This window comes from Diospyros lotus, chromosome 1 (genome assembly GCF_014633365.1).
Source record: "Diospyros lotus cultivar Yz01 chromosome 1, ASM1463336v1, whole genome shotgun sequence".
Taxonomy (NCBI): domain Eukaryota; kingdom Viridiplantae; phylum Streptophyta; class Magnoliopsida; order Ericales; family Ebenaceae; genus Diospyros; species Diospyros lotus.
In genome coordinates, this window is record NC_068338.1 from 29,086,004 (window position 1) to 29,106,578 (window position 20,575).

The following is a 20,575-nucleotide window of genomic DNA, read 5'->3' on the forward strand; positions in this document are numbered from 1 at the left end:
TTGAAAGCCGAAACCAAACTAAAGGAGAGATAAAAATGTAGTTCTTTGTTTCTTTCTCGTTTTTATATTATGAAAGCAAATGGTGCCACTATTGCTTACAATGGAAAACAGCTGGCAGACTAAGCAGCAAACTGAATTGCTTCTAATGATAAAAGCTATAGACTGAAACTTTACATTTCCAAAATGGGAATAAGAGTTAATGTTGAACTTGAGGAGGAATGGCTGGTCTTTTTTCCAACATCTCGTAATGGAGAACAAAATTATCCTGCATCACAAATAAAACAATACATTCAGGTTGCAGTGATTCAATAAAATTGCAAAATCACTTGATGGAAAAGCAAGAATGTATGATTGCAACAAGTGTGGCTAAATGCCAAACCTTGCGAATAGTTTCCCACGTGTTTGGATCAAAACAGATGTAACTTCCCCTCTCGTATGTATTTGTCTTGACAAGAGGCTCCACGTTTGAGACCCTAGTAAACCACAGATGAACTTCTCTGTGATAGAACCAACCTCTGTTGTACCTGCACAGTATGGGGAACATAGTTACTAGCAAAAGTACAAAACTGGCCATAGAGAAAGTAAAGGCAAGCACGGTGAACAAGGCCAAAAGAGCATACAGTTCATTTGCAGCATATAACTGGGCTTCGTCTTTTGGCATGCTGTATAACAAAAATACATGTTGGTATCAGTTTTTTGTGAAAAAAGACTGACAAGTAAAATAGAAACCAAATCAAAAGGCAAACCTGTAAAAAATGTAGAACAATGTATCCACAGGGAATTTTGCAAAATAAGATTGCTGCAGCCAAACCAATAAATATTTCAGCGAGAAAAGATACCGGCTAACAAGGTAAGCTACACGAGAGCAAAAGTGCAGAGCATCTTACATTTAGAGGTGGTGGTTGTTTGGCATAATAACATTGCGGCACATTGAACTCTGGCTCCCCCTTGGCAGGCTCATCAGACCATGGGGACCCAAAGGTCTTATGAAGATTTTCTGTTGAGTTCAAGTTCAATCCAAGAGTTGTCAGATCAATTCCAAGGGCAAGGGATGTTAGATCAGGGTCACTCATCTTTATTACACTCAACAAACCAAGCAAACCAAATGGATCTGTGGCAGCTTGTGAAGCCTGCATTGACTTGACACCTTGATCCCTATAGGACTGGCTTATACCAGACATCTGCAGACGAAACTGATTTTGATTCTGATGTTGTTGATACTGTTGAATAAGCTGGTCATATGACGCCATACCAGAAACAGTATTAGGGGAATTCACAGGTCTTAATCCTATGCCAGGAGGTCCACCAGTCTGTAAATTATGACATTTGACACTATAAGAGGTGATTCAATAGACTACAGTAATGTTTTATAAATGAAAGCCAAACCAGAAGAAAAAGACAGGCAAAACACCTGTGAGTGATAGCTTGAATGAGATGACTGGAACATATCTGAACCATGCAGATGGAGAAGATCCTGATTGTTTACACCAGAGAAGGAAACACCACTGCTACTGACTGATGGAGCATGTTGCTGCTGTGGACGATGAGATGAATATGCACCTCCCAAATTGAATCCGCCAGACCTGCCCATCTGCACAGTAAATCACTGTAAGCATGAAAGGCAGAACTCAACAAGCACAAAATCAGATGATACTAATGTAATTTTCACAGGTGGTCAAATATTTTACTGGCCAACACATACAGAGAAGTGCTGAGACTGCATCATGGACACAGTACTGTCATGTAGTTGTTCTTTCTGGTGCAGGTCCATAGCATACTCAGCATTACCACCTGTGCAAAATCTAATATGAGAGTCAGTAAGATGATGTCGAAAATGCAGTTTGTCTGATGGTGTCTTCTAACATGTCTGAAAATGCATTCCAACTTAAAGCATTATGCATAAATAACAAGGGTATATTAACCCTGGCAAAAATTTATCATCAGAAGTGTGTAATTATTAAGAAAATAAGATTAAATACAAGTGATAACTGATAAAAAAAAAAGGTTTTAGAGTGCCAAAACAAAAACAAATTTGCATCATTTAGAGGCATCCAGATCCACAGATTATTCGGCATATCAAATTGGAGTTATTACAAATATTTGTTATTCCAAGTAGCCAACTTGTCCTAATTTAGCAAAAAGTATCATATCAACCAACATCATGACCCAAAAGGAGGGTAGAAAGTATCTAGAGACAACCAAAGAATAACTTAAAAATCAAGTACCATGGGTAGAGATGGTTGGAAAGTTAGAATTCATGTATCCAACCCTCTCCTGTATAAGGCTTAGGATTGTTGTTATTCTTGAAATAACTAAAAATCAAGTGGCAATGTCAATCAGATGTAAATAATACCTAATATCTTACAATCTGCCCATACCAGAAACATAGTAGGTCGTGAACAAATTACTAGAGTCCATAACCAGGTCCACATAGACATTGCAGGTTGGAAAGTTAGAATTCATGTATCCAACCCTCTCCTGTTTAAGGCTTAGGATTGTTGTTATTCTTGAAATACCTAAAAAATTGGCAATGTCAATCAGATGTAAATACCTAATATCTTACAATCTACCCATACCAGAAACATAACAGGCGTGAACAAATTACTAGAGTCCATATCTGGGTGTGCATAGATGTTGCAGAAGAACCTATTATGAAAGTTAAAAGTTGGCACGTATTAAATTAACCTATAACGTAATGGCCTATCAGACTGCATTCCCATAAATAAACTGGAACAAGCTTTGACGTCTTGGGAATGCACACTTCCAGAGAGACAATCCAATTAATAAATTACTTCAGACCATAGTTGTTAAAGGCTCACCTGAGGCATGCCTAGGTGCCTGAATTCTGCTTCATTTCTTGTCCATTTAAGCTAGAACAATTACAGCAAAGAATTATCGTCTGCATTCTGCTTCATTTTTCTAATTCCTTTTGCAATTTAGAAGAAATTAATTCTTTGCTGTAATTGTTTTCTGGTATGTGTTTTACTCTCTTTTTTTTATTTCTTCTAATTTTTGTTGCAATTTAGAAGAAACTAATTGCTAAAAAAAAAATGTTTTCATTGTGTGCTCTACAGATTTTTTCTTTCTCCTAATTTCTTGTGCAATTTAAAAGAAATTAATTGTTTTAGCGTAACTATTTTTTCTGTGTGTTCTGCTGTAATTTTTTTTTATTTCTTCTAATTGCAAAAGAAATTAGAAAAAACCAATTGGTTTCCTGTAAATGTCTTTTGCAGTGTTTTCCACTATAATTTTTTTTTCTTTCCAATCTCTTTTGTAATTAGAAGAAACCAATTGTTTTTCTAGAATTGTATTAGTTGTTATTATAGAGTTGGTTATTTGTCATTTATAATTTTATGAGTTTGCATCTATCTCCTTATAGGTACATATTGAAAAGAATAGTGCATAAGTATTTTATAAGCATCTTGAATAAATGTGTGCCTCATGTGCCTGAGGCTCAAGCTTCACGTTGCCACTTGCACCTAAGACCCAAGCAGTAATTTGCACCTCAGTGCACCTTGCGCCTTTGACAACTATGCTTCAGACACTGATAAATGATAAAAATTTAGGTTTTCCAGTTAGAAGGATAATAAATAAACTTTAAATCTCTAGTACCAGTTTTTCATCCACCAATTGGATTGCATTCCACTAATTAACCACCACCACCAACAACAACAACAACATATCCAGCCTTTATCCCACTATGTGGGGCCACTAATTAACCAACATTGGGAAAAATATAATAGCCAAAAACAGAAGTAGATAAGTTACATTCCAAAGTCTGATCCATCTTTCAAACAAATCACATCCATTTAAATCAACATCACTCTCTCAGAATTACTGAGACAGGAGTAAGCATCCCACTCCCAACTCAACCTCAAATCCAGTCAGTGATGCAAGATAAAAAAAACAATAATAAATTCATCCACCCCAGAACAATTAGCACCTATCTTAGTTTTTCATTCTTTTTACTTTCTAGTGTTTCTACTTGCCCATAGATATCTAGACAAATGGAAACTGAATTTACAGATTTACCCACCTTTCTTCAGCACTCTCTTATGATCCATTTAATTAACTTCTCAGAAAATTAGACAAAGTAAAATCAATTAATAAAGTGTCACGACCTAAGGGTCCCATTTGTAAGTTTTTAAACTTTTGCAAGTAGGCTTGTAACTAACTGATTCGGTGATATTGTGAGGACTGTTATACCATCACGTGAAGGCTGTAACTGCCGATGCATGGCCTATAAAAGGCTTAGATGCTTGAGGATGGGAATTCATTCATGGAAATAATATTGAATTCTTTCCCTCCAATCTCTTCTCTCAATTCTCCCTCCAAATTCTACCTCTCTTTTCCCCCCATTTCTCTTTCTCTCAACTCTCTTATAACTCAGAAATTCAAGTCCTGATTCAGAGACTTGTCATAAAGTATCAATTAACTCAATCTTGCATAACTGTTTAAATAATTAAGGCATCTCAAGGCCTACTTTGAAAACATAAACACACCCTCAACCTCAAAATTAGTGAGGGCTTGCAAGAGCTTTCATTCCTAGGTTGAACAAAGACTTTGAAGCGTATTGTAACTGTAAGAAACATGATTGCCATCTGTAACAACAAAAATATGCCAAGCTTCAATTCCACTAGGTAAGGTCAGCAATATCGGATCTAACTCATCAATCATCTCTATATATGACCAGATCTTCTACAAGATCATTATAACACGTCACGCCTAAGAGTTTCCAATGAGTTTTCTTATTCTTCTTGTATCTCTTTTTATTACAAATTCCTTCTGTTCCATCTACTCTCCTCGTAGGAGCATCTACTAGTTTTCTTTTCATATGACTAAACCGTTGTAATCATGTTCACATTTTGCCAAAAAAAAAAAAATCTCCTATTCTTCTTTAACCTTCTACTAACTGTTCAGTTTCATATCTCAGATCCATCAAGTAGCTTGAACAGCTCAGAAATGATCCAGAAGCTATAATATTTCAGTTACAAGGGGAAAGTGTGTTGGTCCTACATTGGTTGGTCCTAAACATGAGTGATTATCTAAAAGATGCAATTAGAGCTGGCTAAACAAAAGCACAAGCATCTTTTAGAACAGGTAGGTCGGCATTGAAATAGTCTTTGCGTAATTTAGTTGGCACCTTGTCATTAGCATTAAACTATGTTAACAACAAGGACCATATAGATATCAAACATGCTCTTTAAAGAGCCAAATATATCAAGGTAATATGGAAGACAGCTCGTGTAGATATGCACAATATGAAGCTCCAAGCTTCTAATTTTGATAAGTATATATGTTTGCAGTAAATGATTTATAAAATATCAAACTAAGTTATTAAAGTCGTCTCCCAACAACAACAATCGCAAGCCTGAATCCCACTAGGTAAGGTCCTCCTCTAATTTGCTACAACAGGAACTCCATAAACTCTGAAAGGAAGGCCAAGTTCTTTAGTACTCCCAGTTAGCAGATTTAAGTACAAGCATTGTCTAGCTTTCACAAATAACAAAGTATTAAGAGCTGAAAATTTTCCGTGCAAATTGGAGATATTAAATCACACAATGCCCCTTGTGCCCACACTGAACAAATTCAATAGTTTCCTGTAAATAAATTCTAAAGTTACTCACCAGAACTTCCCAAGATGTGAGCACTTTGTTCCTGCAAGTTACCTATATTAGGCAGAATCTATAGAATTTCACTGCCCAATAAACATTCTTACCAATTTGAGAGCGTTTATATTGGATCACTAAAGAAGGAACTAAGAGAAATAAATGAGCTTCCCAAGGACCTGGGCATAAATGTTAAAAATAGTAAAGGGCTTCAGTTGTAACAAGCCCTGCTTTCTAGAAAGAAGGTTTTACAGGGAAAAAAAATACAAAAACTGAAAATTGTGCTCAAATAAGAGAATTTTTCAAACAAAACAGCAGAAAACTCTATTTTTCAATTTTTCAAATTTATACTACCCGTTGGGAAACATCTTAACACTGGTTTCTAGATAAAAATAGTGTTTCCCGTGTTTTCCGAATAAATGTCTAAAAAAGTTCAAGAGTGATTGTATTTACAATAACAAGATAAACAATAAAAAAATAAATTTCAAAATTGACTAATACAATATTAATATTATACAAAGTAAAAATATTAATAAATAGAAAAATCAAATAATAATAAATAATGTTACAATCTTAAAATTTTAGAATTGACTAATAGTTTTTTATATAATAATATTAGCAACATCTACAATATAAATATTATGAATGGAAAACGTAGTAATTCTAAATAATACTAAAATTGACTGAAAATCAATAATATTATAGCATTCGCAAAATTAACAACATTACTATTATAAATAGTAAAAAAATATCAATAAATAGTAAAATTATTAATAAAAAATTATCATGCTATAAATTTTTCAAATTATAGAAAGAATTAAAATTTATAATCAATATCATTACTAATTTCTGTTACAAAAAAAATATCATTACCAATTTTCATTAATATTATAATAGTAGCAATATCATGAATATTAAAACGATAGTATTGATTTGTAACAATGTATTATTAAAATGTTAATAATATAATTCATTTTAATAATATAATTAAGAACATGATAGCGTATTATATAACCGAACACACAATTCGTATAATCATTGTAAGCACATTTTTTAGTTTTCAATATAAGTACATTGTTTTCTGTATTCAACAATTGAACATGTTTTCTTGGAATTTTCCGTGAAAAAGAAAAACTGGAAATAAACTAAAAAATAATGAAAGATAATTTCAGTAAATATATAAGCCCAAAGCATTTATTCGTTGCTTGATATATACATCTGCTTAGATTATGACACAAGATGCATAATGATTTATATACAGATAAACAAGGAATAAGCTTGCATAGCTTCCCTAATGTTCCTAAATCTGTACACAATATATGTAATGTAATGATTCAAGAATGGAAAAATGCAAACAATTAAACAATCTCTTCTAAGCAGTTAATGTCTTTTTCCATTTTACACGTGATCAAATATAATAACATTATAATACACTTAGCGCCAAAAAAAAAAAAAAAACCATAAATATGTTACATGATATTTCAAAGCACCACAGTAAAAACTAGATAGAGAAACAGAACAAGAAGAAAAGTGTTTGACAACCTTTAAATCCTGGTAAAGCTGGAAAATCTTCATTTTGAATACTGAACTCTTGGTTTTGTTGAACAACAGGACTAACTCCAATACCTTGTTTACGAAGCGAACCTGAAATTCTTTTGATTAAGATCAACATTTGATTGCAGGATGAACCCCTAAGAGGACCATCCTGAAAGAAAATTCAGCAACATATCTTACCCAGTTGTCCTTGGGGCCCTCCAGAAGAACTGGGACGGCTACTCAGCTGAGGGAAATCATTTAGATCAAAGGGTGAACCATCATTTGAATTTACATCATTCAACATTCCCATAGAGCTAAGATTATTAACTGCTTGGACATGGCTTTGAGAGAGTGGGCCAGCAGCAGTTGGATAAGAATTTCCTAGCATGGAAATCACCTGTGGAGAAACTAAATACAGAAAATACATTTTACTTTAGTAATATCATACACTGTAGCCAGAAACATAACCAGGGTTCATCTTGACACAGAATAATAAGAATTTTAACATCCAACAAAATTCACAAGGAATCAACAAAATAGTATTTAGCAAACAAGGCCACCCAATTAAGAGTCAATTACAAACCACAAGCTAAAGTTACTTGATCAAAAGTTGGGAGAAAAGGAGGTTGAAGACAAGAAAAGTGATGCTCCAAGCCAAATTAATTTCTAAAATGCAGAGAGAACAACTTTAATTACCGCTAAGTTTGCATTAACAACTATCTTTCACCAATAACAGAAGGCATCAGAAGTAATGCCCTATAACCTCAATAAATTTCCTACCCATAATCAAGTTAAGAAGCAGAAAAAGTAAATGTGTATCTAATTTGCTGCACAACTGATGAGGTTTCTAACTATAGTACACAAACAGATGAAAAATATGGACCAACTTCAACCATAGTGTAAAGCTATTAGCAAGTACAGACCAATTAGGGTAATGGCAGAGATACAAAATAACTCCAGTGGCTTTGGATTTTTCATGCGAGAGGAGTAGCCACTGGAGGAAAGTTACTGGGGGTAATTACGGTAGCTGGGGTGGGGTTTGTTAAATAATAAAGTATTCAAGTTAAATAAAAAAAGTCTTAAAAGGGGTTGAACCTTGTACAAAAGAGGATAAATGATCAAAAATTAAAAAGTTCACCTTAGGCACTACAAGATCAACAATAAAATGAAAGTACCTTGTGGACCTACAAAACATAGTTTGTCCACCTTCAACTAAGAGAAAACAGAAGGAAAAATAAACCCTTTAAACAAAAATCTTAACTTTCTAAGCCCTCTAATATTTCTTTCATGTCATATGCACCAAGAAACAGCAAAAGGAAGTAACACCCAAACTATACATTGGATGATCCACAGGCAACTCCTCCAAGCATGCAAACATCCAATACCAAGCCTAGCATTACCCACTGTACACCTAAAACCATGAATAAAAACCTTATCTCCTATCCATCAAGTAGTGCAGAGTAGATGATACACAAACTTGTCACTCTTCTTGTACATGAAACACCAATCAGAAACTACCTGTACACGCTCCCTTAAGTTTTCAGAAATAAGGAATAGTATCCAAGATGGTTGTCCAAATGAATAAGGCAACCTTGGGGAGAATAAACATGCACCCCATAGGGTCTTAGGTGGGTATTTTGAATTTTGGAGTTATTTTCGTTGGAATATTAGTTTTAAGGTTAGTATTGGGAGTGAACTAAATTTGGTTGGTGCAGTGATAGGCCCATGTGCGTGACTCTCCCCAACCTTTATCGGCTGGCCACTAATCCTGAGTGTAAGTGACAGGCTGACAGCTTCCTTTATTCCCCAAAAGCATATTTCTTGGTCTCCCTATATCGGGAGGAATCTTCAAGATTGAGAGATAGACTCAATGACAGCTTTTGTAGCCATGCTTCAGGAATAAAAAAGAGATGCAGAAGGTTTAGAGACCAGGTCATAGAACACTTTTCTCAATAAGCTCTTGAAGTGGTGCTCTTTGGAACTAGGGCAAGTATTTCCCCTAAAAGATTATACGGTGGTTGGCAACCCCCCAGGATTGCTTCTTTGTCTAGAAAGCTTCTCTTAGTGCTATTCTTATGGCAAGCAACCTGCATTGAAGTGGCAAGGTTGTGATGGATTGGTGCTTCCTTTGTAAGGTGTGTGAGTAGCCAAGAACTACTTCAGCATAGCTTTGGGGACAGGGAGATTTGGAGCCTTATATTCTCAACTTTTGATGTTAAGCAGGCAATGCCAACTTCAGTTCAGTGCTTGACTTTTTTGCGCACTTTGGGCCCAGGATTCCCCTTCTGGGCAGAGATACCTTGGGCTGCTTACTCATATGTTGTTATTACTATTATGCAGCACCTGTGACACGAAGGAAAAGTAGAGCTTTTGAGGGAGTAGAGCATTCCATTCATGACTTCAAGAGAGCTATTCTCTGGCCATCCCACTAGAATCTTTTTCCCTTTGATCTCTTTCTTGATGAGTTGTATGCTTCTGTTGAAATTTAGCCCTTCTAGACAGAGTTCTTCCTGTTAAGGCAGTCTTTCATCTTGTATATTCCCTTTTGACTTGTCCAAAAAAAAAAAAAAAACACTGACGTGCGCGCAGGGGACTCTATCAGCTAAAACCTAAATTCCAGCAAATAATCGGCATTTAGGGGGATAACCAACATTCAGTAAGCAGTATTAAACTTTAAGAGCAGGAAGATATGATACTTGCATATCTTTTAGCTAAGAAAGGTCTGTTTTATCCTGCAGCTTTAAGAAAACACAGTGAAAGATGCATCCAAAATCCAGTCATTCATAATTTTTGTGGGTCAATAAGTACCAAAGGGGGCAAGGCAAAACCAGTAAAAGAGCTTAAAAAATGGGTGCAGCCAGTCCAGCTGCTGCCAAAATTGCTGCTCTGCACTGATGCCAGAAAAGATAAAATTCCATTCATGGCTAAAGTCGCTTCACACATTTTGTGGCTAAAGTCACAAGCCCTAATCCAACGAGGCATTTCTCCAGGAACAAGAAGCACAAACCTTAATCCCACTAGGTGAGATGCTACTGCCAGATGAATGCTAAACCTCCAGCCATCCCACTACACACTTCTATATTATATATATATAACTGTCAAAAGATATTCAACTACTTTCTTTACTATTTTTTCCTCGACATCTTTATTTACTATTTTTTTGTCAGTAAGCTTAGACGTTTTTGGACCCAAAGGTACTTTTTCAGCTTTCAACACCTCTAAATAATTTGAATCAAAAGAATAGCACTGAAGAGTTTACTATTAATTTATATTTCACACAATAGTTATCAAACAGCATAAGAGGTCCCAAGCTATCTAAGGACTACTAAAAATAATGAAAAATTGCAGCTTTTAGGAACCTTAGCACAACCATGTGAAAACGAAGTACAATGGATTAAAAAACATTTCCAGACAGTTTGCACATGATATTCAATATCACATCATTCCACCATCAGTTCAATGTATAATACCATGTTGAAGCATGCCACTCATCAATCTATTTGGACCTTGCATGCTTAAATTCCCTGAACCACTGTTGGCAGTTAGATTTAGGCGAGAAGCAAGACCAGGCACAGATAATCCCCCACCAGAGCTCATGTTCCTCCCAATGTTGCCCCCACCGACTACGTTTCCCATTGAGGTTGTAATTCGAGATCCTGCATTTCCAAGAATTGGAGGTACTCCCATTCCTGGAACAGCACCACGGTTGCCAATTGCAGCAGAGGTTGGAAGAATCCCAGGAATAGAACCACCAACTCCATTTGTGCCACTACTATACCCAGGGCTTCCAACAACACTCATTCCACCTCTGTTTGTCACCCCTGAATGACCATGTGAGCTGCCATGAGATATCTGTAGTACAAAATAATTCGAAAAAGAGTTCAGCAAGAAGAATCAAGTAGATAAAGAAAGGACCAATACTGCATTGTCACCATTCCAATAAAAACATTTTTTAATATGTGCAAAACTGACACAAAGTACCTGAGAAAGGGCAATAGGGAGATTGTTCGAGGCAAAACGACCACTAGAAAGGCTTCCAGCAGGTTGTTGAACTCCACTTGAAGGAACATTATTTATCGTAGAGTTTCTAGATGCAAGCGTGCCAGGCATGGTGGGAACATTAAAGCTCCCATGTATATTGTGCAGCCCTTGAATGGTTCCTGTAATTCAAACCAACCATATTATGAAAATTTAACAATATATGGAGTTTAACTCAGTATAACCCACTCACCTGTGTGATGAAAAACAGGGGATGCAGCACCAGATTGAGCAGAGAAAGATGTAGCAAAAGACCTCCCAGTACTCTCTGGAATATTTGAGGTCGATCCATTCAGAGATGACTGCAGATAGAATTGTGATAAATTTTACAAGGACCATGCCAGACAAGCACCACAAATATGCATATGAATCATTAATTCATGTCACCGATGTTCTAAATTCACAACAAGAAGCAATTATAAAATCTAGAACCAAGGCAAAACAGTAGACATACAAAAGCACACAAAAGAGAGAGAGAGAGAGAGAGAGATGTCACAACCCAAGGATATATTAGGAATAATCTAATATATGTATTTTCTTCTTGATGTACGTTGCTGCTTACCTGTTGTACTTTTCAGTTGTTACATTGCCTAGACAGTCTATAAATAGGCTATAGTACTTGGAGAATGTATGTTTTGAATTGTTGATGAATTCTATCATTTCCCCCTCTTGAATTCTCTCAATTTTCCCTCTCTTTCTCTCAGTTCTCCCTAATCTCTCTCTCTTTTCTGTTCTTCCCTAAATTCCTTCCCATTTCTTCTGATATAACTTCCCCAATTTCTTCCAAGTACCTTTTAAATCTGTCATAAACCCTAGGTTCATGACGAGAGAGAGAGAGAGAGAGAGATGCTACAGAAAAAAAAAAAAAAACTTAACTAGGGAAGATCAAGTGAATGACTAATTGATAAAGTATCTCTCCAACTTGTCAAAGGCAATTTACTCCAAACATTTTCCTGGTCCACCTAAATTTTTTTTTTTTCCTTTTTCTTGATGGCAATAATATGCATAATGCTTCTTACACGTAACCTTCAAACAACCCTTGCAGGATAAAAAGCGCATGTACCGAAGAGCCAGATTCTGCACTTAGCAAAAAAAAAAATAGCCAAAAAAAGAAAAAATAGCCAGCCTCTGTAACTTCTCGAATATTAAAGAATAATAAAAATCAAATCCACAAATCTCATCATAAGACCCAACACCCTGACAAGCATTGGAAACTGTCGAAGATCATAAAGGGTGATGGCAGATTGGATGTTTAAGTTTTAAAAGGAAAGATAGGATAGTTGAAAGAATTCAAGAATTAAAAGATGAGGCAGCCTAGAAGATAAGATAAGCTTCAAGATTCAAGGGAATGATACAGCTTGAAAGAGGAAGATAATTCAGCATTTCAAATATCAGTTACAGCATTTCAAATACAAGTTACGGTTATCTAAATTCGAATTTATTCCTGTTTTCTAGGAGATAACATAGATATTTTGTACTTGTATAAATACCCCTACTTGGATTCAATAACATTTCAATTAAGTTTTCTCCCTAATTGCTAACAGAAACAGAACCCAACTGTCACTAAACGTCCCAGAGAGTGCATTGGTAACAGATGCCAACTGCCACCAAAATCAGAAAATTTCAGATCCTGTCCAGATCAGTTTAGGTTACAAAATGATTAGACAAAGTTGTCAGGTTACAATTAAAGAGCAAGAGCACCTACCAGACTGTTATATCACTTTTTAATCAACCACCTTGACCACTTAAAAATGTGATTAGGTTTGGGGGTAAAATAGATTATTTGGCATGCTTAGTGTTCATTATCATTTCAAAGCTGTGGGAGCAGGCACGTGAACATTATTTGCTAGTTTTTTCCTTGGGGTTAGCCCAAATTACATGTCTAAGTATCATTTGGCTTGTTGGCATAAGGCTTGGCTTGTTGGCATAAGGCCTGCCTTCTTCTGAGAGAGCAGTCTAGGTATCAGAGATTCAAGGAATTTTAATGAAACTCTCCTTGGTAAATGGGTGTGGAGCTTTGCTTGTGTGTGTGTGTGTGCGCGCGCGCGCACGCGCGCATGTGTGTGCGTGTGTGTGTGTGAGAGAGAGAGAGAAATTCTCAATCCCTGGAGCAGAGTTGTAGCTTGCAAATATGGTTCTTCTTTGGGTGATTGGTCCTTGGGAATAAGTTCTTTGCCCTTTGATCCTGGGGTGTGAAAGCATTTTGCCAATTTGGCCAATCTTTGTCTGTAACATCAGTTTTAGGGTAGACTCATGGAATTGGACCAAATTTTGGCTTGATAATTGGTGTGGTCATAGTCCAGATCTTGTCAGTTTGACTAGCAATCAACAGGCTTGTTGGCAAACTTCATATTCTTCAGGAAGTGGTGTGCAGTCCCCTATTTTAAGGAGAAACTTTCAGGACTGGAGGATTGATTCATTAACTCTTTAGGATTTCTCCATGATCATTCTCTGCCTTAGCAGATTGAGGATAGTTGGATTTGGAGGCCTTCGCCAGATGGTCACTTCTCAATTGTTTCATTCTACTGTATTCTTGGTTGTGGCTCTCCCTTGGAGAATCATTTGAAGGTTGAAGGTTGAAGGTTCCCCTAGAATTGCTGTCTTTGCTTGGAGAGCTTCTCCATCCTCACAATTCATAAACCAACGAGAAGAGGTCAATATCCAGTCCAATGGTGGTATTGAACAACAACAATGGTGAGAAAATGGATCATGGACTTTCCATTGCTATGATATGATTCACGAGATCCAGGGTTTAATCTTCCAAATTTTTGGTATTTAGCGGGTGATGTCACCATCAGTGAAGGAGTACTTGCTAAAACCAAGATTATCCACAATAATGTTGAAGTGGCACGATTATCCATAATAAGGTTGAAGTGGCACTTATTAAAGATAATATGTGTGGCACACAATTAAGACAGTTTCAATATGTAAGGAGATGACCAATGTATGCAGTTGTGCAAGGCGTGGATGAAATGGAATGATTTTGTAGCAAGAGGCAAAAGAATATAAAAGCTTGTGGAAAATTCTTAGACATTATAAAAGATATAATATCTTTACAGATGACATGGTCATAGACAAGATGATTAGAGAGCTAGAATCCATGTAGTTAACCAACCTAGTGTGATTTAAGACTCATTATGATGATGTTTTGGAGCACATTTGGAATGTCAAGTGTACTAGGGCCTTCAAGGGGTTGGAGTATTCCATTTCTACATGAAGAGTTCTGTTGTCGTTTACTGTTCCCTTTGTCATGTTGATTCAATTCTTCTTCTTCATCTTCATTTAGCCCATTTCCTTGATAAGCTCTTTTAGCTTTTAGTTTTTTTATGATTCATTCATTTTGGGCTCGTCAACGAAAATCAAAAGTTTTAATCCCATTAGGTGGATCCGGCTACATGAATTCTAAACCTCTACACATCTACATCCATGGTCAATCCTATATAAGGCTATTATATCTTATTCACGTTTAAAAGATTTACCGCTAAGTGCTCTTTGATCTTCCTCACCCTATTCTGTTACAAACTTTTTCTATTTCACCCACACACACTTCATAGGTGCATTTATCAGTGTTCTAATGTCCAAACAAGCTTAATCACATCTCTAATATCTCATCTTCAAGAAGCGTCACCCTAACTTTATCGTGTATGATCTCACTTCTTATTTGGGCTACTCTCATATGGCCACATATCCATCCTAACATTCTCATTTCAGCTACCCTTATATTTTGCAGATGTTGGTCCTTAATTGCCAACTTTCCAAGTCACACAACAAAAATTGTCTTATAACCATCTAATAAAATTTCTATTTTAGCTTTAGAAAGATTTTACACTCATATAAAATGTTAGGCACACTTCTCCCCCTTAACCATTTCGCTTTGATTCTGAGTAACATTCTCCACAATCTCCCACCCTTTTTGAACTCAAGATACCAAAATTGATCTTTTCTTGGGATAACTTAATCACCAATTCTCACAATGACCTGATCCACATTTTTATTTTTACTAAACTTACATTCCATATGTTCAACTTTCAACCTACTTAAATCAAAACCTTTGTATTTTAAGGTAATTATCCATAATTCAAGTGTACTATTCATGTCTTCATTTGTTTCATTTACCAAGATAATATCGTCAGCAAGCATACAATAAGGCACTTCTTCTTGGGCAGCTTCATAAGTTCATCCAACACAGGAGCAAGAAGGTAAGGGCTTAACACAGATTCCTAATGTAAAAAAAATATTATACTACCATATTTCAGAATTTTTTAACAATATTAGTTTCACATATGGTAGAATTCACATTTTCTAACTGATTAATTTGATCAGACATCTTTTAGACTCCAAGGTACATTCATTTCCAGTTTTCTAATAAATAAAGTCAACCATATTGTTTAAAAGACACAGGTGACAAGATAAAACAAAGAGAACAACTGTCATAGATCATTAAACATCTAAATAACACAGAAATGACTGGTTAAAACCATGAGCTGTGTACTTGAATCAAAAGATGATATTGCAATGTCAATTCAGAGAAGCTCAGGAAAACACATTAGCCATGGGTATCCAGATGTTAGAAACTATGCATAAAACACGAAAGGGTTCCACAAGGAACACAGGTTTCTCTTCTTTCAAATACATGTTCCACTAAACTGCTGGCTAACAAATCACTCAATGACCAAAAATTCAAGTCTCAAATGCCACATGATCTTGCAAACAGAAGCCAAAACAAATTCCCAATGCAAGGAAGGAAGACACACCAAGCCAAAATGAACCATAATTTCAGGAATTAAAAAAAAAAGATTATGCTCAAACAGGCATCATATGATTAGCTATATTAAGAAAGTTGTAAGAAAGAGACAAAGGATTCAATGAGCAGCATTATTATGCTAAGATATGTTATTTGAAAAGGAGGACAATACATTAAGTAACCCTGACATAGCAGAAATGTCAATAGCACATCCAGGAAAAATATCCTTGCTTAAAGCAGCTTTTTCTTGTCTTCAGAGTGAATTGAGAAAATTATTTGATATTTGAAGCTTTTCTTTGTGCATAATCTGAAAAGAACACAATCAGAACAGCCCATCAAAAACATAAATAAACTACTAGATATTCAAGTAAAAGTGCACTGTGCACATAAAGAAACAACTAGGCACAAAGTAAATGGGCAATGAAATAAGAAAGGTAACTTCACAATCAAAACTATTTGCAAACAAAAGAAAGATAACTTCACAATCAAAACTATTTGCAAACAAGAGAGAGGCAGATTGCAAGCACAAAATCAAATACCCTATTCTTCCCACAACTGTAATTCATGACTAACATAAGACCAGATACCTTATTTTGCCACTACACAGCTTAGGAACACTGCAATTTATACCTATAATTTCATACCATAAGTACCTCCTAATTTCATCTCCTAGTTCATCACTCTAATGAAGGAAGATCTATTAACTTCAGGGTAACATAAGACCAGATACCTTATTCTGCCACTACACAGCATAGGAACACTGCAATTTATACCTATAATTTCATACCGTAAGTGCCTCCTAATTTCATCTCCTAGTTCATCACTCTGATGAAGGAAGATCTATTAACTTCAGGGTAATGTTCTTCAATTCTAACAGAGTGACAACACAATCCAAGTACGTGTCTCATTAATTACATAAGATACTGAAAGATGATGCAAAATTATTTGTAGGTCTCTGTATAAAATGTAACATAAATAAAATTATTTGTAGCAAGCAAAGAAATATTTTGCATTAAAAAACAACTAAAATATTTTCACTTAAATAAATATTCTGAAAATAAAAATAAAAACCTCTAGGCTAACATTGTGTTCATGATTCCAAGAAAGACCGGTGAAAAGGAAGAAATCTTCCACTATATGTTTGGTTCTCATGGTATTTATAGGGTTGGAAAGAGCCTATGACTAGGAGTTATAGAAAAGAAAAGGATCTAAACTGCTTGATGGAGAATAATGATTAGTATATTTTAATTGAGGAGTCTAGATATTTGTAGAAAGTTAGTCTTCCATCCTAGCCTTTAATTGAGTCCATGAAGAGTTTTGGGGAAGATAAGTCAGTTATGGAGTCTTGGAAAGTTAATTTTCGTAACTAGGGTCTGTGTAATTAAGAGCAGTCCAAAAGTCAGTCAAATGTCATTTATTTAGTCTGTTAAGAGTCCAATATGTCCTAGAACCTTGGGGGATCTATAAACAGGGGTTTCCTTTGTATTTTGAAGCAGCTTTGAAGAATATTTCAGTCTATTATCTTTTTGATATTAACTTCTATCCTCTCAGATCAGTTATCTAAATTCTTCAGGTTTCTGTCCAAGGAGGTGGACTCCTCCCACACATCCAACCTTTTACTAATTCTCCCCTGGGCTGCATCACTTTTGGTATCAGGGCCAAACTGTTCCTGCATTTGAGAGCTGTTCCTACATTTAAATGGCAACAAGATGCGGAAGAGAGTACCAAGGCAGGCTCACTGATCATGAAAGAGATTATTTGTTGGAGTGTATTGCCTGAGATCCTCATAACCTCTCTAATCGAGTTGCTAGTCTAGAAACGTGGAGGGGGCAACAACAGTCAATCAATAGGAAGGAGACAATGAAAATTTAAACTACCATGAAAGCCTAAATGATGATCATGATGCTAAATAATGATAGTCAACCACGAAGGACAGCAACCAGACCAAATGCAATGAGTCGAAAATACCCTTTTAATAGGGCTCCAGTTCATGGCAGTTACGAGCAGTTTCTGGAACAGAATTACAACTATGATGAGATCACCAAAAGGGCTAGAGTTGATGTCCCAGATTTTTCTGGAAAGCTAGATCCCCAAGTATTCACTGATTGGATGACAGCTTTGAAGAATATTTCAGTCTAATATCTTTTGATATTAACTTCTATTCTCTCGGATCAGTAATCTGAATTCTTCAGGTTTCTGTCCAAGGAGGTGGACTCCCACACATCCAACCTTTTACTAATTTTCCTCTGGGCTGCATCACTGCTTATATACAAGTCATTAGGGACATGCATCATCAAAAAGAAACGCATGCTAAGGCTTGTCAGAAAGATATTGAAGCTTCTTCCATTACAATTGGATGCATTAAATGTCTCTGCACTGAGCACTTACCTCTTTGCTCATGTAATAGATAAGATCACAAAGCATATTCAAGAAAAGGTCCCTTGGGGTGTGTTATTTACAAGAAAATATCAAACATTCCAAGATAGTTTGTGCTTTTTAAAAATGATATTTTTTTCATATTATTTATATTATTCAAATTTTAAATATATGTTCAAATATACTAATTTTAAACGTTCTACTACATAAACAAGCCTGAAATCAAGTTCAAAATGAATTTTAAAGTTGAGCTCATAAAAAGGCTCATTCAAATCTCATTTGAAGCTTGTTTGAGAAACATAAGCCAAGCTCAAGCCCAAGCCTAACTCTGAACCCAGCAAAATTCTAAACAAACAAGATTGACCCTCAATTTTGAGCTCTACAGCCTGAACCCAGCAAAATTCTAAACAAACAAGATCGACCCTCAATTTTGAGCTCTACTCAAGTTTGAGCTCAACCCCAACCCAGAAGAAAATTCTAAACAATCAAGCCTGAGCCTTTATGGGTTCAACTTGTTTACAACCCTATGCATTAACAATCCAAAGCTTCAATTGAACTGCAACACCATGATTAAAAGAAAATGAAGGGGAAGAATAATAAAGTTTGAACGTCACAAAAAATATGACGGTCTTTAAATGTGAACTTAAACAAATCAAATGACGATTTACTATAAAAAAAAATGAAGCAATGGATTTCAACAAAACTCAAAAGTAGTCTAAAGTTGTCCATTGGCCAAACAAATTATGATCCAACATAGAAAACAATGATCCAAATATCATGTGTAGGCTACTAGTCAAAAAAATTTAAATGCTTGGAATCCAATATTTTGGCTACACATCCACTAAAAGATTCAACGGAAAGTGATGTTGGAACCAAGGTAGTATTAACTTGGAAGCAACTTTTACGAACCTACCACATCAAGGTTACACAGCTCAAACTTCTAATGATTCATGCTAACATGGCTGTTTGAATGCTGCAATCCATTAACCATAACTGATTCAATCCACAGCTCTATTCATCCAAAAGCTAATGCTTTACACAATATATGTTTACTAACCACTTAGGCATGTATATAGAAATGGAAAATGCCTACAAATTTCCAAATGATATCCAGAACCTTTACCAAACAATCAACCAACAATCCAAGAACACCTAACTACAAGGACCCTGTTTTAGACAGAATTGCTTTCGCGTATCATCAACATGTGCACTGACAAATGCATCATAACAGATAACTCTTAGAAACAAGAAACATCTAAGCCTTTCTGGAACAAATCAAAGAGAAATAATAAGAGGCGCAACGAAACTGGGAAGTCAAGTCTAGACACAAGACTGGATCCAATAGCCCAAGCTTTACCAGAAAGTAGGAAGGCATTAGGAAAAACAAAAGAAAAGCGTCCAATGAGGTAATAACCCTGAGTAACGGACAGAATAAATCAAAAGCCTCACTTGCGAGCAGGCACAGTCCAAAAACCACTTTAAGAACTACAAGTTCAGCCATTAATTACATCTCCGTGCAGCCGAAGCAAGAACAGCTCCCATAGCGACAGAAAGATAAACAATATCACTACAATCACTTGACCATGAAAATGAAATTCCACTTGCCAGGCGGTTACTTCGATTTTGCAGATGAAAATGCACCATTGCCCGGCAGAAAACTCGATATCAAAAATGAAAAGGGGATTGGACCCAAAACCCTAGAGTTCATATGAGGAATCGGGACTGCAGCCCAAAACCTAGAGTTCGACGAACACAACAAAGCGTGGACTACAGAAGGAGAGAGAGAGAGAGAGAGAGAGAGAGATTACCCGATGAATTAGATCCTTGTGAAAATTGGAAGCTACCGATCGGTGTTGATATATATGAGAAACGATCGGGAACGACACGGGCCAATGCGGTTCGAACTATTGAACCCGGGAGCACCAGCCCCACCATAAAATCTATGCTATAAACCGACGGGTCACGTCCACCATCGATGCGGGTACGGGTTTTCATGCCACTCTCGTCAACCGGCGCGTGGTGGACGGACTCGACTCCCGGGTAATGCCGGTTCAACTCGTTTGCAAACGGCCGGGCCCAAAGGTGGCTGACTGGAAATGGGCCTCCGGACCAAATCAAAACGGGTTGGGTTGAGTTGGGTTTTATTTTAGGCCTTAAATATCAAATTTATAGGATTCGGGTCTAGTCCAGTGGCGGAGCTAATATATATTTTACATGACATGGTGGAACGATTCCATAGTTGGTCAAGTGAGTAACTAAAATGATCACTTTG

At 36.1% G+C, this 20,575-nt stretch overlaps 1 protein-coding gene and 1 non-coding gene across 4 annotated transcripts; one reads left to right on the forward strand and one right to left on the reverse strand.

Annotated features, from left to right (window-relative positions):
- Positions 1-28: 28 nt before the first annotated feature.
- LOC127791450 (probable NOT transcription complex subunit VIP2) lies at positions 29-20,256 on the reverse strand. Of its 3 annotated transcripts, none has more exons than XM_052321357.1 (14): positions 20,112-20,256; positions 16,100-16,234; positions 11,377-11,485; positions 11,127-11,293; positions 10,616-10,997; positions 7,344-7,553; positions 7,152-7,253; positions 1,703-1,791; positions 1,412-1,591; positions 888-1,310; positions 747-799; positions 621-662; positions 380-524; positions 29-265 (listed from the first exon to the last, which is right to left on the reverse strand). In XM_052321357.1, exons 2-14 carry the CDS (start codon positions 16,115-16,117, stop codon positions 197-199), a joined length of 1,989 nt encoding a protein of 662 aa, XP_052177317.1. In that variant the 5' UTR covers positions 16,118-16,234; positions 20,112-20,256; the 3' UTR covers positions 29-196. The 3 variants fall into 3 exon arrangements, with proteins under 3 accessions (XP_052177317.1, XP_052177301.1, XP_052177309.1); XM_052321341.1 differs by having other exon boundaries at positions 11,127-11,305; XM_052321349.1 differs by lacking the exon at positions 20,112-20,256 and adding an exon at positions 19,909-20,067 and having other exon boundaries at positions 11,127-11,305.
- Positions 11,377-11,457, forward strand: LOC127793646 (small nucleolar RNA snoR35). The gene has a single exon (XR_008021481.1). It is a non-coding gene; the product is annotated as a small nucleolar RNA snoR35 (small nucleolar RNA).
- Positions 20,257-20,575: the final 319 nt, after the last annotated feature.